Genomic DNA, 15618 nt, shown 5'->3' on the forward strand with positions numbered 1-15618 from the left:
CGCACACATGAAGACTCTTGGTGCCAAATTTTGAACGTGCTTAATATTTCAAATTGTCAGCCCCTGTTATCTGCACAAATCCACTCTTAGCACACCTCAGACCACAGGATAAGCTTATAGGACAATCTTCTAAGACAGTTGGGTGAGATAAAAAAAAAACAGCCCCATTCGTTTTATGTGCATACCGGGCAGTAGCCACAATGCTAACACCTGGCAATAGTGGCTGCCTTTTGCTCTAGTGTATTGCGACTTAACGTCCTTCTTTCACCAGAAGTGTTTCGAGAGGTCAATAGCTAGTCGTTGCAATCACGTAGCATTGCCCGAGCAACTCACCCGTAGCGATGGCGCACCACATCGCGGCTGAGGCGCTCCGCAAGGTATGCCCCGATGCGGTCCAACTTCTCCGGAGCCGACACAGCGTAAAAGGTCAGCTTCTCCATGTCCGACTTGCTCAGGCCGTCCTGAGCCCAGCACAAGAAAAGAACACATACGGGGATGCTAACAAGAATGCTACAAGTAGAGTGGGGGGAATATGATAGAATGAACTAATGTGGAAGCAGATTTGAGGTCATACTCAGCTGCTTACACATCTATGAAAGTATGTTTACACCCCCGTGAGCTTTCCTCCCATGAGGGAAAAATCCTCTCATTTTGGAATGCACTTGTCATTCATTTGGACTTTGGAAGGACTTATGAAGGCTAACGACTCAGCTACACGGCTATGTGTTGTGTGTACGGCATTTTAAAAGTCATTGTAACCTCACCTTGGGATCCTCAGGAAAGATGTTGTCCACCAGACGTTTGTAGCGCGGCCTCAGCGGCCCGCAGCAGCCGCAAACTCCTGCAACACAACGACGACAGACCTTTAGCGCCAAAGTGCTAACGGAGCCTAGCTTTGGAAGTTCATTCTTCCATTTTCTGTCACGCTTGTTCTCAATCGCAGGTTGAATGCGACTTGAGACACTTCACGTATTGGGTACCGATGTGGAGAAGTTTGCAGCAAAGAACCGATCACTAATTCGGCCAATTGATACCCAGTGAGGACACTCGACGCTGAATGAAATTGTTGTCGGCCTGTTGCCAAAAGAACCGTTATTTTGGAATCTTATCACCTGGAAATTGATGCCACCTGATGCTGGAGAACCCTTTTTCTCCCTACCTCCTCAGCGGCTTGGACAGAAGACACAGACTCATGCATACGCACTCATATGAGCTCACACACATAATACACAACCCTATTTCTCTTTTCATTTGCCAAAACCATGCGCTGTAAAAGCCGACCGGGCAGAGACTCGTCCGTGGAGGTTGTTCAATGTCTTTTGGACGGGATGTCTCTGTTCCATTCCGTTGACAATGATGCCAATTAGATTCTGATTAGGGTAAAGGTGAGCTACCTCAGCTCTGCACGTCAACACGGGATGGGAGGACTTCATTAACCGGCAGCCTTTGCTCTCACTCGCCCGACGGGTCGTCACCCGGCCGCCGACTGCAACAGACTCTAATTGGCTGCCTTGGGTCGTCATGGCACAAGAGCCGGCATTTAAACATCGATTGGGATCGCTCACTGTTAATTATGGCACAGTTAATTGCGTGTCAAATTCCCGCGACTTCCGTTTACCTTTGCCGGCAGGAATCCTCGTGATTGCAATTATTATTCTTGTACTCGGCATTGACCCCGCAGGCGATGTTTGTCGCCTTTTGCCGAGGAGGAGAATGATGACGAAAAGACGTTCTGCTTAAAATTGATTTGACGTGGCGAACTTCCAGTACTGCGACTTAATTTTGTTTACGACTATTGGAAGGAAGCACCATCTAAAAAACATAATAATAATAATATTCTCTTCCTTGGCACTGGCCCCACAGCAGAAGGGGGTGGCGTAATCAGTGGCTTCAGACCCTCAAAGAACACCCATTCCGACGTGCACGACTTACACTGACAACACGGCTACTGCTAATAGAGAGCAGCTAGTTCACGAAAATGAACTTAGTCATTTGGTCGCTTTCCTTTTTTCCAATATGGTACAACTGGAGCGTTTGTCATGTTTTTTAATAGGCAACAACACTAAAAAGCTCTCCAAAGTCCAAACTATCCGAGTTAAATCAATTAAAAGAGCCAACAAATCATCAGCGTCATCAAACCGTTTTTCACGTGATGTGCATCTCTCAAAAAAACGATTCGTTACGTAGTTCGATACATGCGGTGTGATATGATTCAAGGATGTGACAATTTGAAAATGTAACAAAACCCATTTTCCGATTCAAATCCTTTTACGTTACACCCCGCGGATGGCTCGTGTCTTGAAAAACTCATCAGTCCGGTCAGTCATATGCGTAGGCATCACCACTATGTTGTATTTTGGAAGAAATCACTGTATCCTCTTTACAGGGTCATAATCGGAAATTGGATTGTATGAGGGTAGCAGGCACGTGTTTTAGTCAGACCCGAGCTAGCCTAAGTTGTGTCTACGGGCTGCACCCTAAGCTTGCACAAAGCAGATGAAACCAGTCAAGCCCGTGGAGTCACACATGGGAAATGGAGCCGACCTTGTTCAGGTGTGTGTCACCCGTTGCGTGGCCACCGGCTGAGACACTGAACCATTATGAGCAGGGAGCCATTTTGTACACTTCAGACTCTCTCGTGCACCGGTGCGGACCGCAGTCACCCAGGCCTGCATGCGTAACAAGCTTTCTGCTATTAAACCTGTTGGGACTTTGACTTGCAGTCCTTCGTTCTGCTCTTTCAGGTTGTATTGAAGACAAAGAATCAGCAGACGTTTGGACGAAACTTGGCCATTCTGTTGACTGACAGAACATCATTTCATTTGACCTACCAGATCTCAGCAGCACTCGGTCGCGTGCGAAGGTCCGGTCGGCCTCGGCGCGAGGAACCCGTCCGTACGGCCTCCGCGCACCGCCGCGCAATCGCACGCACAAGGACGACATTGACGACGTTGGCTCTGCGACTGACGGAGGAGCGGCGCTCGCAACGGCCGCAGTCACGACATCACATGCGTGGCTGCACGGGTCAACTTTCAGGCTTTTGAAAAGGAGACGCCGCGGGCCGCGACGCCAAGGCTCAGGTTGCTTACGCACAAGTAAGACGACACTGGGTGTGTGCGCCAAATGTGGCCCACGCCTCGATTCGGACAACCGCGACCGATCGCTCGTTGATGGCGTCATCGTATCTAACAGACGAGCTGCCGCGCGTTTACGTCCAGCGGTCCAACATCCTCCAGGCTTGGCAGGCTTTTTTTTTGTTTTTGTTTTTTTAAAGAAATAATGAAGGCCTTTATTTTGGATTTCCAAAATTGGAGAAATGACTTAAATAAGGTCTTAGGAACAGATGCCGGTATGAGGCCGTACGCTTAAAATAAACAAATCCTAACTTCTTGGACAGAATTTGGTGGGGGTTTTTTTTTAATCTGTAAACTGGATGTCATGATAGTGTCCCTAATAAAGTGTCCACTGTGCGTGTCTATGCACAAAATGCGCCGCATGGTGTAGCGTGAACGACCTCCACAGTACGTATCCACTTTGAAGGCCTCCACCTGAGGTGTTTCCTGCCGCGGGACATCATTTCAAAATCGACATGACTCCACTTCTGACATATGGACATAATCTTTCAACATCACACTCGCGCGCGCGCGCACACGCACGCACGCGCAGACTACACAGGCAGAGGTGAGTCATCATGAGTGAGATAAGAGCAGCTTCCCCGTGAATCCTGCAAGGCGCGCGCGAGCTCCTCACGGTGAGGCGCGACGTCTCATCTGGAGATCAGAAGGTGTCAGGTGAACATGTCATCTGCTCCAGAAGGAAAGCTCCCGTGGAATTCAGATCAAGCCAGCTCAGGGCGGCCGTGCCTCATTTCAAGATTGAAAAAGTGGAAAAGTGAGACGTTGGCAGTTCCTGGAGGGATGAAGCGCAAGAAGAAGGAGGAGATACCTGCAGACGCCGCAGCGGGAGCTCACGAGATGTCACACCAAAAAAGAAATGCGACAAATGACGAGGAGGTAGCAGCCACCTGAGCAAGGACGAAACGAAAGGTAGGAAGGCGAGGAAGGGCAGAAGAGGAAGGAAGAAAAGGATGCAATGAAAGGGTGGCTAGGAGTCAATGAGGGAAGGAAAGGAAGCAAGACAGCACGAAAAGAATCAATGAAAGTCGGGCATGAACAGATGCAAGAAAAGAACACAAGAGTAAAAGGGAAGTATGCAAGGACGGAAAGGAGGATAGGAAATGGGGATGAAGGAAAGGAAGTGAAAGAGTGAGAGCAAAGTACGCAAGGAAGGATGGAAAGACGGGGCAAAAGGAAAGGAGTTCAAGAGGATGCAAGGAAACCAGGCTAGGAAAGAAAAGAAGGAAGGAAAGGACAGAATGGAAGAAAGAAGGGATGGCTTAGAAGGATACAAGGATCAAACATGATGGAAGGAGGGTTGGTACAAAGGAGAGGAGTTGTGCAAGGAGGTAAAGGAGTTGAAGAAGGAAATTATGGAAGAAAAGGCTGGACAATGGAAGGGGTAAAAGGAAACGAGGAAAAGATGGAAATGAGGGAAAGGACAAGAGGAAAGGATGAAGGAAAGAATCGTTTGAGGGAGATAACGAGCAAAGACAGGACAGAAGACACAATGACGGGAACGAAGGAAAGGGTGCAAGGATGCAAGGTGACAAATTCAGCCACGTGCAGAGGTGACAAATGAGACTGGATGGAAGAAATGAAGGACAGGCATAAAGGATGCAAGGAAAGCAATTGAGGGAAGGATGCAAGGAAAGGTTGTTTGTGAAGGAGACAAAGGCAGCGAATGTGAAGCCTGCTCTTCTTCCTCTCCTCCATCTTGTCTCCGCCTCCTCATCTCGACTGTCATCCTGCTCACTCAAAAAGGTTCAGCCCAAAATCTGAGGCAAAATTGTTTGTGTGTGAGTGGGGGGGGGGGGGTGCGTGTGTGTGTGTGTGTGCGTGTGTGTGTGTGGGCGTGCGCGCGCTCAGTCAACTGCCGTGCAGAAACCCTTCACTTCCTCAAAGGACCAAGTATGGACATTCAATGAGAAGCTTGTGTGTGTGCGTGCGTGCGGCACAGCAGCGGGCGGGACTTGGTGAGGCATGAAAGACGAGCTCAATGTCCTCCAACGCTTCAGGCTTTCTGCCAATCAAACATCTGCTGGCCCGAAGCGCCAACGACACACACGGCGAGCAGCGCACCACACGGACGTCAACTATGCACACGCAACACGCACGCGCGCGCACACATTTGACTAAGCCACAGACGCGCACTGGCATACGCACTCACCCACCGACGCATGCACACGCACGACCGACACGGCAAATGCTGAGACCTCATCAGTCCGCGCCCTCGCTGCCATTGGCGGGAGCACCTGTCTCCCTCCTGGATGCCGGCGTCCGATTGGACGGCTCAAACGCTGGAGACCACAGAGCGGATGAACCAATCGCCCCGCAGCCACCGTGCTGGGAAGCTTCCACACTAAGACGCGCGCCGTGGTTCTCGCGGCACACACTCGCAGGTGGTAGCAAAGCAGCTTCCTACCCGACCCGTTGCTCTCCGAGTCCATCTTGCAGGAGATGAAGCGGCGCTCGGCCTGTCAGGCGGACATTGACGTCTCTCTCGCTCGCTCGCTCTCTGTTGTTTGTCATGTGTCTGGCCCTCGCTCGCCCACTCCTCTCTCTCTGACCTTGCAGTGTTTCCCCTCAGCGCGCGGCAGGTGAAGCTGCGGCAACGTGCAAAAGCGCACTAGCAACACGTGCACACACAAAAACATAGGCGCGCACACTCAATCTCACGCATGTACACGATTCTACACGCACGCACCACGGTGACCGCATGCGCACAAGTGCACGCAGAATTTCACACTCACCACCCCAATTTTGTCCATTGAAATGCCACCTCCTTCAACATTTCTCGACTCCAGCCACAAAATGCTTTTCACGTTCCGAAAATTGCCACAATAAAAGTCAACATTTGTCTCAGTCCGTATTTCTCACTTTAAAACTCCCACATGTAGACAACAACAAACTATCATCCTCGTTCCCCAAATTCCCAGCAAGAAAAAGAAAAGCATTTGCACATTTGTCTGCATGACCTTTCGTTCCCATTCATTCGTCATGACCGCCGACGACTTGTGGACTGATTCAAAGCACTGCGACTGCAAAATCTTTTCAAATTTCCCCCTTCCACGTTTTGCCAGTAACATGGTGCCATTTTGCCACATGACGACAACTCTGACATGATTGCCACATCCTTGAACATTTCTTGACCGATTCAAAGCATTCCAAAAACTCAATATTTTCCCCACATTTGCAAAATTGGCCCCCAAAATATGATTGAATTCCCGGCATTTCGGTTCAGCTTCAGCTCTTGACCAATCCAATTCAAGTCAAGTTTCCACAGAAATTGCATGGTCAGGTTGCAGTACGCATTTAAAGTACAAAAACGATCGCGTGCTATTTCTCGCACTTCAGAATGCAGCTCTGTTGGGTTTTTTGGTTTTGTGTTTTTGGGGCGGGGGCTTGATCGGATTGGATGGCTTTTCAATTCATTCCAATTGGGAAAGACGATTTGAGATTCAACTTTTTGGGAGTTCTGAGCGCAGTCACGTAAGGAATGACCCTCGTATGCCAAGGCAGCAGCTTCCGCGGAAGGCCGTTTCCCAGCAGGCCTCGCTCGCTCCTTTACTCTGGCGGCTGCGGGTTTGTCCTCCGTAATGACTTAATTGAGGTGCTTAACACTTTGAGGATAATGAGCGCCTCTCGACTGCAAGGCGCATTGCTCTTATTAATAGCGGCCGTCATCTACTTTCACTCTCGGAGGCTCGAGCAAACGAGCGCTTGGAGGCCGCCCGCTTCAATCTTAAATCGGAGGAACTGCGACAAGCGGCAACAATAACGAGATGAACTGAAGCAGAGGTCCCCAACCTCCGGTAGCAGGCCGCACAGAAGCATTAAAAAAAATTGTGTGTGGGGGGGCTAATCACTGGCAGAGCTTGGATTTTTTTCCTCGGGGGGCCAACGATATCTCAGGGGGCCGCAAAACAAACAAAACACATTTACAAGCTCAGAAAACTCTTCAGAAAATGCGGATAAACATTCATCATGTTCCCTTAGGGGGACAGGCAGGAAATGTGAAAAGAAAAAGAAAATACCCAATAGTCAGTATTATGGCTGCCATTTTCACATTCTACACTGTCATATGTGTGACTTTGAACGCATGGCTTCAAAAGGCAGGACCCGTCTGGTGAGTGACGTGGGCGTCTGAGAATGAAAGTGGAGTAAATTGGCTAACCCGTTAGCCAGTCTGCGTGTTGAGTGACAGCGTCAGGTGTGGCCGTGCAGCTAGCTTCTAAGTAGCAACGTACCATTTTCGTGGAATTTCCTCAAGAACATGGAATGTGCATTCCAAACACCGTGAAAATCCTCCACAGCAAATAAATTCATGACTCGAGTACACAAACAATTCTACTGGCCACAGCGATCTTCTCACCAATATTCTTCCATCTGCGCCATTTACATTAAGTCGAGGCTTTGTTTTGAACCGTGTCGATTTCGGAAATTTCAGCCCATACGAGCTTATCGGCGGATATTTTGAGCAGAAACTTGTCGGCCAATCGGAGAAGGGCTCCCCATCTCCGATTGGCTGATGCCATCACTCGTTGAATCGAACAATGCCATCATTAGGAGATGCCGTCACTCAATTGAACGTCCCGCAGAATCTGACGGTATGCTGATTTGAGGGATACCAAATTGTAGCACTACACAACAGACTAGCAGATATTTTGAGAAATGATCAAGTTATCTTTTACTCTCATTTGAAGTGTTTTGTTGGACCAGATTTTCTATCTGTGATATCACAAGAACTAACTCAATGCCACTGGAAGCAGACGAGCGATTTTCAAAATTCTTAGTGCGGTGCACTATTGTCACCTTACTAATCAGATCAAAATGTTGAATTTACCCAAAGCTAAAATGAGGAGGAGTTTCGAATGTTAAGGTATTGCAGATTATTCTCTGGTCAGGTCAATTTGAGAACCACTGCACTACTCGGTGTCAGTGACCCTACACAAAAATGAATAACGTGAGCAACGGCTGGGGAATACTGCGACCCTTGCCAAGTCTTTGCCCACACCTGCGCTAAATTGAGCCGCTGCGCAGCTTTCCCGGACACTAATCCGTCTTCCTGGATGGGCAAACGCAGCTTCTGCACTTGCATTTCAAACAGGTGAGCTACTTGGGGTGAGTTCACCGCCCGATATTCAAAACAGCTGTCGGAGTTTAACAAGGGGCCAATCAACCGCCGTCACGCCGTCAACCGGCGCCAAAGTCTAAAGTCCTCTCAGGTGGCCTGGCTTGTCAATCAACTCAGCTGAATTAAGGCTCGTGTTGCGCTCACGAGTTGTGGGAGTGGACGATAAACTGTGGCAACTTTATAGTGAAGATTTTGAAGCGATGACCTCCTTTCCCTTTTACCATATACAGGCAAGTTTGAATTTTCTAATTCTCCAGTGTGGGTAGTGACAAATGAAGCAAGCACACCGGACCTCTTATTTGAAAAAACTGTTCAAACCAAAGAGTGAGAACAAGTGCTCAGAAATATTTTTCAAGTGCGTCTCAACAAGCTGAAGTGTTTTTAATGAGCACAAATGTGTAACGCACGTCAAATGGGTACCACTATTACCAAATTATTTTTAACATGGTTTCCCTGTATTTTCATCCATTGCAGCTGGGTCTGGAACTTACTATGCTTTAAAACAATGTTTCTCAACCTTTGAGCCAAAGCACATATTTCACATTGGAAAAAAAGTCTCACACCATTTGGCAAAAGAATTCACAAAAAAAGTGGCTATACAGGGTCAATATGTACTTTCTGTCATCTAGTGGAAGAAAATGTTAGTTACTTTATGTGGTTAGCATAATAAGTTAACAAAACTGGTTTAAAACAATTAGGATTTTTTTTTTTTTTTTTTGTCAAAATAATTCACATTAGATGATTTTCTGCGGCACACGGCACACTAAGGTGTCTTGGCACACTGGTTGAGAATCACTGCTATAAAACATGTCTTTTCATAAGTTTGGATCACTTCTTTAAAGCATGTTGGACAGGGTAATTATTATTATTTTGTATCGTTCACATTCTCTATAGCTCGCGGATGGTTTCCAATCGGGAGGTTCATTTGTTGCCTAAAAACAGTCACCCCAGCCGCGGGGTCCCTAAACGCACCACTAAAATGCGAGCTTGGACTTTTTAAACGTTCGCGTCCACGTCTCGGGTATTCGTCGCCTTTCAAGTTATAATGTACAGCTTTTGTGTACTTACCTGCTGGCATGCTGGCAACGTCCAAATGCCGCAGTGGCTACTTAGTTAGCCTCCATGTTCCCTCCTGCCACCTGGCATCGGAATGGTTTATGGCCACCACTTCCGCGTCCTGCCACCCCACGGCACCCGACCGACCGTCGCAGTCGGCACAGCGCTCAGAACCCGCCGCCGTCGTCGTCGGCCACACGAGCCGAACCCGCTCCGCGGACAAACAGCCCGTCGAGCGGTCAGTGGACGATTAGCCGCTCGAGCTAACGACCGAGCGCCAGCGCAAGGCTCCGACTCACAGTGGGGGAGAGGGAGACCTTCACCGCGGCGCGGGCGCCTGTGGACCGTCACAAGATAGACGGAGGTCGGCCGTCGGCCTTGCTTCACACCTCCTTCTCGGTGTGAGCACAACACGGAAGTGTTTCGACGATGGGCGGAATACAAAACCAAAAAAAGGAAGGGAAAAGAACTCCTCCGCACTCTTGACGTGCACGTCTCCCGAGTGACACTCAAACAACCGAGGGTCCGTGAACGCACCCTGATGGAACTCTGACTCGCAGGTGTGGAGGACCCGCCGGTGCGCGCGCGCGCGAGAAATAACGGTAAGGTGACGCCTTCGCATGACTCCGCATTCGTTCGTTTTATCACATTAGAGGTGGATTTATTTCGTAACCAATGCAAAAAAAAAAAAAAAACTTTTTTTTTTTTTACTTCTAACAAAAAAAACAATGTTAAGTTGATGCAGAAAGGACATAATCTTGACAAAAATCAGGAAGAAGAGTTACTTCTTTTGAGAAGTCGACAACTGAAACGTTTCGTTATATTGGATCTAATGTATTTTTGGATTGTTTGGGAAATACGCACATTGTTGGCCTCCCACAACAACAACAACAAAACTGGAGGCCTATCACGTGCTAAATTTCATGTTATGAGATAAATTTCACATTTCAATGTGATAAAGTTCATATTTTAACTTGATTGGTTCCGCTTTTAACATCATACAAAGTGCACTAAAACTTGATAGGTTTGACATCAGCATTGGGCAAAAGAAAGCAAAGCAAAGCAATTCCTTCCAGTTCAGGTCACTCCCAAGACCTTCGTATAGGAATGTTTGTCTTATTTTTTAATCTCTAGTGTTTTCGAAACACATGGCATTATTTTTTTCCCCCAGCATTATACTTGTAGAAGAGCAGCGTACTTATGTAGTTCGTAACTATGATTTAGAAGAAACAAAAAGGACAAACATTGTGATGTTAAACTTATCGTGCTAAATTGTGAAGCTTATCACGTTACAACCGGAAACCTATCACGATAAATAATGAAACTTACGATACTGTGATGTTAAAGTTATCATATTAAATCCTGAAGGTGATCACGTTATAATGTTAAAATTATCACGTTAAATCATGAAACGTATCATGTTACAGCCAGAAACTTATCACATTCTAGGGTGACACATTATGTTAATTGATTCCTTTGTAAACATGTACTATCAAATGGTTGCGCTGGCATAATTTCATGATGTGCTCTACTACGAGCTCTTTGTTGGTTTGTCTGTTTTGCGCATGGGAGCAGCAAACGTTGCACAACATTTTATGTCACTTCCTCCCCAAATATTTCAGGAATTGTCTATGTGAACATGCGTTTTTCCCAACAACACTAGCGTGGATGCTAATTAGCTAGCATGCTGCCGCTCAAAATAACAGCAGGCCGCGCTAGTTGAGTGTGAAAGTCGGTTGTGCTTTTTAAGCTCTTAAAGACCTTTTGGACTTACGGCTGATTAGAGGATTGGACGAGTGAGTCTCTTCAGGTCAAATTGACATCTGCCAGCAGGGCAAAGTGAATGAAGTGTCAAACTACATTGAGGCGGAACAGAAAGATGACCCCCAAAGTGGACTGGTCTTCAAATGGATCATTTTCCATTGTATTATTATCCTTTATGTCAGTTGTCACCAACCTTTTTTCTGCCACGGACCGGTTCATACAAGACTATACCCTTCGCGGCCCTGTAACCATTCACCATCCGGGGGGGGGGGGGCTTTCCAAAATACGTCTGTTTATTTGACTCATTTGCTAGCCCGCACGTTTAATATTAGCGTTACGCGACAGAGACAACTTGACATGCGGTAAGAGTCAGTCATAGATGGATGTAACGGAGAGAATCACTTTTCAAAATAAAACATTTTTCATCCAAGGATGATAAATGAAGTACTGTACGTTTTCTTTTTTTTTTTCTTTCATCTGTGCGGCCCGGTCCCAAGTGGCCTGCGGCCCGGTAGGGGTTGGGGACCACTGCTTTATCGCCTTCTTTCTTATGTTACACTATTTTTCTTGATTGCGAGACAATGTTGTCTATAAAGATGAAGTGGCGAGTGGTGACCAGTCCATTGGTTTGTCTGATGTATTCGCCCTGGCATAGACTGGCGACCAGTGACCGTTGTTTGTCCACCGAGGTGATGATATTAACTGGCGCCCCTTCGATTGTGTTTTTGTCTGTATGATCATTCAACTCAGCATGACACGCTTAGCTTTTATAAATTACAATTTTTTTAACATTATTGTTTTATTGCTTTTAATTAGATTTTGTTTATTTTTTATTTACACACAGCGCTTTGTTTCATATAAATAAAGTTGAGTTTTAATTGCTACAACATCAATGCTAATTCTGTGCACCCGTCCATGGTGTTTCACATTATATGTTAGCATTAAGCTAGCCTGACTTTACAGCAAACTTAACAAGTCAGCAAGCTAACTGAAACTACATCTTACAGGATACATCCAGGGTGTCGCCCCCTCTCAGCCAAAGTCAGCCGGGCTTCGGCTCCGACCCCGATTGCGAATGGTCGTCTTAACTAACACTGTCTGACTGGAATCTTGTTGCTATTTATGTCACAAAGCAGACATTCGCTTGGCACGGTTGCCATGGGAACGGCTCCTGAATGGCGCAATATCGGTGGGGGCGGGGGGTTATACTTTTCTTTCTTTTCATTGAGTCGTTGGAGGATGACAGACGCGGCGAAAATTTCAGTCGGAGCAAGGCAACCGAGCTGAGCGGGACAATGCGGCCCGAGGTGATGCCGCCGCTAATTGAGCCTGTCCATGAAAGTGGCAATCAAAAGAAAATCTTTTTTTCGCCGTGACCTCAGACGTGCTTCTTCCGTAGCAGCACTTGAGCCAAATACAGCCCTACCTCTCGTTTCTTACTAGGGTTAGGGTTAGGGTCTCACTTGCCACCGTTGATGTTTTGACATTAGAAAAATGACATTGCGCCACTCAGGGCACACAGTTTCTTGGTTTTCAAATGACCTCTGCAAGAGTCCTCAAAGGTGTGCCACAAGGTTCTGTTTTGGGTCCCCTCTTATTTGCACTTTAGAGTGGACAACCGCATACTCTCCTTCTCTCTTTTTTTTTTTTTTTTTTTGTTAGATATCAATATTTTTGACTATGATTGATTGATTGCTAATTAATATGCAAATATGATTGGCTTTAGATTCGCAATGCGGGTATCCCCCACGCCCACTCCTCCCCGCGACTCTCATGTGGAATGCTTGTTGACACCTCAACAACACCTCAGCAGCAAGCCACGCGCTGACATGCTAACAAAGTGTTAGCGTTCACGCTCCACGTTCTATTTGCGGTTCCATTCATTAGCACCTTGTGGCTACCGCTGGATAGAATTGACATGAAATTCGATGTGTTTGGAATGCTACTGTGCAATATTTACAAGTGTCTGGAACACTATTACTACTGTGCAATATTTACTAATATGTACTGGCCAATACTCGGACTCAGACCAAAAATATTCATTTTAAATGTGTATATTGACAATAAAAGGTATTCTATTCTACTCGTGAGAACAACGAGATCCTAGTATTTTAGATTTTTTAGGGAGCTATCTTGATCCACTATATAAAAAGTAGCCCTAAAAACTGTGCCTCTTAACAGCCCACCCCCAAAAAATCCCCACACAGTATAGTGTTTAGTGAGTCTGCAATGAATGAATGAATGATTGTGAACATAGCCCGGCCGTTGGTCCCGGTGACACCAACGACACGTCCTGGTGCAAAGTTCAGTCGGCGGCCCAAACAAAGCGTCGGTGTCAGGCACTCGTGCGGGAAGGCCCCGGGTTCCGATGGCTCCCCACGGCTCCCGTTTCCTCTTCTCGTGGCATCCTCGTCGTCACCGGGGTCCGCCGGCGCTACGACCGCGAGGAAGTGACATCTCGGATTACGTCGGCCGAGGAAACGCCGAGGCCGGAGCGGAATCGTGCAGTTTCACCTTGCAAATATGATCAGAAAACGGTTTCATTCTTTCAAGTTCGGATTCTGGGAGAGCTGACTTGTCCTCTTTGCGGAAGCTTTTTCTTTTCTAACCCATTTGACACTTTTCACACTATGATGCGTTTTCCTTCACTTTCCTTGTCTCGTCTTTCCTTCATTTCTTTTCTTTTGCCTTTGTCTTTTTGTTTGCAGCAAAAGAGAGCCGCACACCCGCTGCAGGAAGTGGCGCTAATTAGAAGAACACTTGGCTTTCGTCAATGTCACACGTGCTGTCTGACATTTTTTTTTATGTAGATGGATTACTTCATTAGCATCGATGAACCTTCCACATATACATTTTATTTTGTATCGTAGAAAGCGATTAACTAATGATAACCAAATAAATACTAAATAATCACATTTCAAAATGAAAATCAATGGTTATTTTACGATTAAGATCAACCGTTTTACGTGCATTAACATGACTTTATGTATTTGCATAAATAATATCTTAACTAATTCTAATGAAATAAATGACAAAATTCTCAAGAATTCCCATTCAGCGAGAATTCTGGCGTCATCTGCGCTTCCTGCCTGTCAGCCAATCAGAGGCCAGCGTTGGGCCTCCCAGCGTCAAGGTACGAATATTCATGAGCTCGTTATTTAAGCAGCTCTTGTGATCAGATTGGCGACAACGAGTTCAACTTAATCCCACTTTTTTTTTTTTAATCTGATGATCCGCACGCTTCCGAAAAGTGGACAGATGATACGTAAGCTTCTTACGTCGTGGCTGTTTGCAAGCGCCGCCAGCAGATTTGACTTTCTTTTCTTTTTTTCCATTTCCTACATAAATCTTCACTTATACTTTGGAATGGAAAATGTTTGAGTCACTCGATTCCAAGGCAATGAATATCATCTCTCTTTGGGCTCACGGCCGACATTTGAAAATCTCGCAGATTTTTTTCAGTTCAAATTTACTTTGCAAAAAATATGAATTGTTTTAGTTTGATTTCATTTCCTTCATTCTACTCATCATCACTCACGGGGAATTCAATGTATCCAGGCACGAGTATTAGTGTTGTTTGTCATAAAATTGAACATTTTGGCTCAATCGTGGCCCCTGTTGCAACTTGAAATTGGTGAAAAGGCTTTTTTTTTTTTTTTTTTTTTAATTCCTTGTTGGTTACTGGATTGAAAGATCCAATTTGGGTAAAGCGGGTTTCATTCTTGACTCAACGCTTGACTGTGTTAGTCATTTGGTGAATTCCTCTAGCGGCACGTGCACGTCGTCTGCCTTGGCCACCTGGGGGCAGTAGAAGGACAAATGTACTGCATGAGGATGTCGCGGTGCTCCGGATGGCTTAGCTCCTTGCAGAGGATAAAGAATCTCTCCCCGGCATCGGGCCGACCTCCTGTGTCCAAACTTGCTGCATGTCTTCTTTTTCCCCCAAATGGACACTTCCCGGGTGGTTGACGATGACGCGGCGTTCATGCTGAAACAAACGTTGCCACTTCTCGGGGTTCGCTGAAAAGGGCGCATTTTGGAGGTACCCGCAGGATTCGCCGATAGGTCAAAATGCCATTTTTGCTTCTTTTTGCAGTTTGCTTCTAATTCTTCCTTTTCGATTTGTTGTTGGCGTAAAACGCTGACCTTTGGTGACCTTTTAGCATCTCTTCACCTCATCAATCAATCAAGTGTGTTGGGCTTCTTGTTATTGTATCGATACACGGACGTGTGTCATCTTCCTCATCATACTCTTCTTCCTCATTTTTATTCTCCTCATTCTCATCTTCACCCTTGTCCTCGTCTTCATCCTTCTCATCTTCATGCTTTTTCTCCCCCTCATCTTTACCCTCCTCCTCTTCTTTTGCATTCTCCTACATAATCCTCCTCATCCTCATCTTCACCCTCCTCATCGTCAGCATCCTCCTCACCCTCCTGATTCCCCCCTTATCTTCATAGTCCTCCTCTTCATCCATCCCCCTCACTCTCCTCCTCCCCCTCTTAATCCTCCTCTTCCTCTTCTAGTTGCGACGTGCGTGACGGCGT

The 15618-nt window shown here is 46.5% G+C and overlaps 1 protein-coding gene across 4 annotated transcripts in view; it reads right to left on the reverse strand.

Annotated features, from left to right (window-relative positions):
* efr3a (EFR3 homolog A (S. cerevisiae)) overlaps window positions 1-9861 on the reverse strand; it is a 34752-nt gene extending 24891 nt beyond the window's left edge. The window contains exons 1-3 of one of the 4 annotated variants that reach the window (XM_086043632.1): window positions 9322-9861; window positions 765-841; window positions 334-461 (exon numbers count right to left, since the gene is read on the reverse strand). In XM_086043632.1, coding sequence (XP_085899758.1) covers window positions 334-461; window positions 765-841; window positions 9322-9331 — 215 coding nt within the window. In that variant the 5' untranslated portion in view covers window positions 9332-9861. Of the gene's footprint in view, window positions 1-333; window positions 462-764; window positions 842-5541; window positions 5730-9321 lie in introns of those variants that run through there. The other 3 variants (XM_086043635.1, XM_086043631.1, XM_086043633.1) reach the window with 3 other exon arrangements.
* Window positions 9862-15618: the final 5757 nt, after the last annotated feature.

This window comes from Filicampus tigris, chromosome 10 (assembly GCF_054856515.1).
Source record: "Filicampus tigris isolate MCC_2025a chromosome 10, RoL_Ftig_1.0, whole genome shotgun sequence".
Lineage (NCBI taxonomy): Eukaryota > Metazoa > Chordata > Actinopteri > Syngnathiformes > Syngnathidae > Filicampus > Filicampus tigris.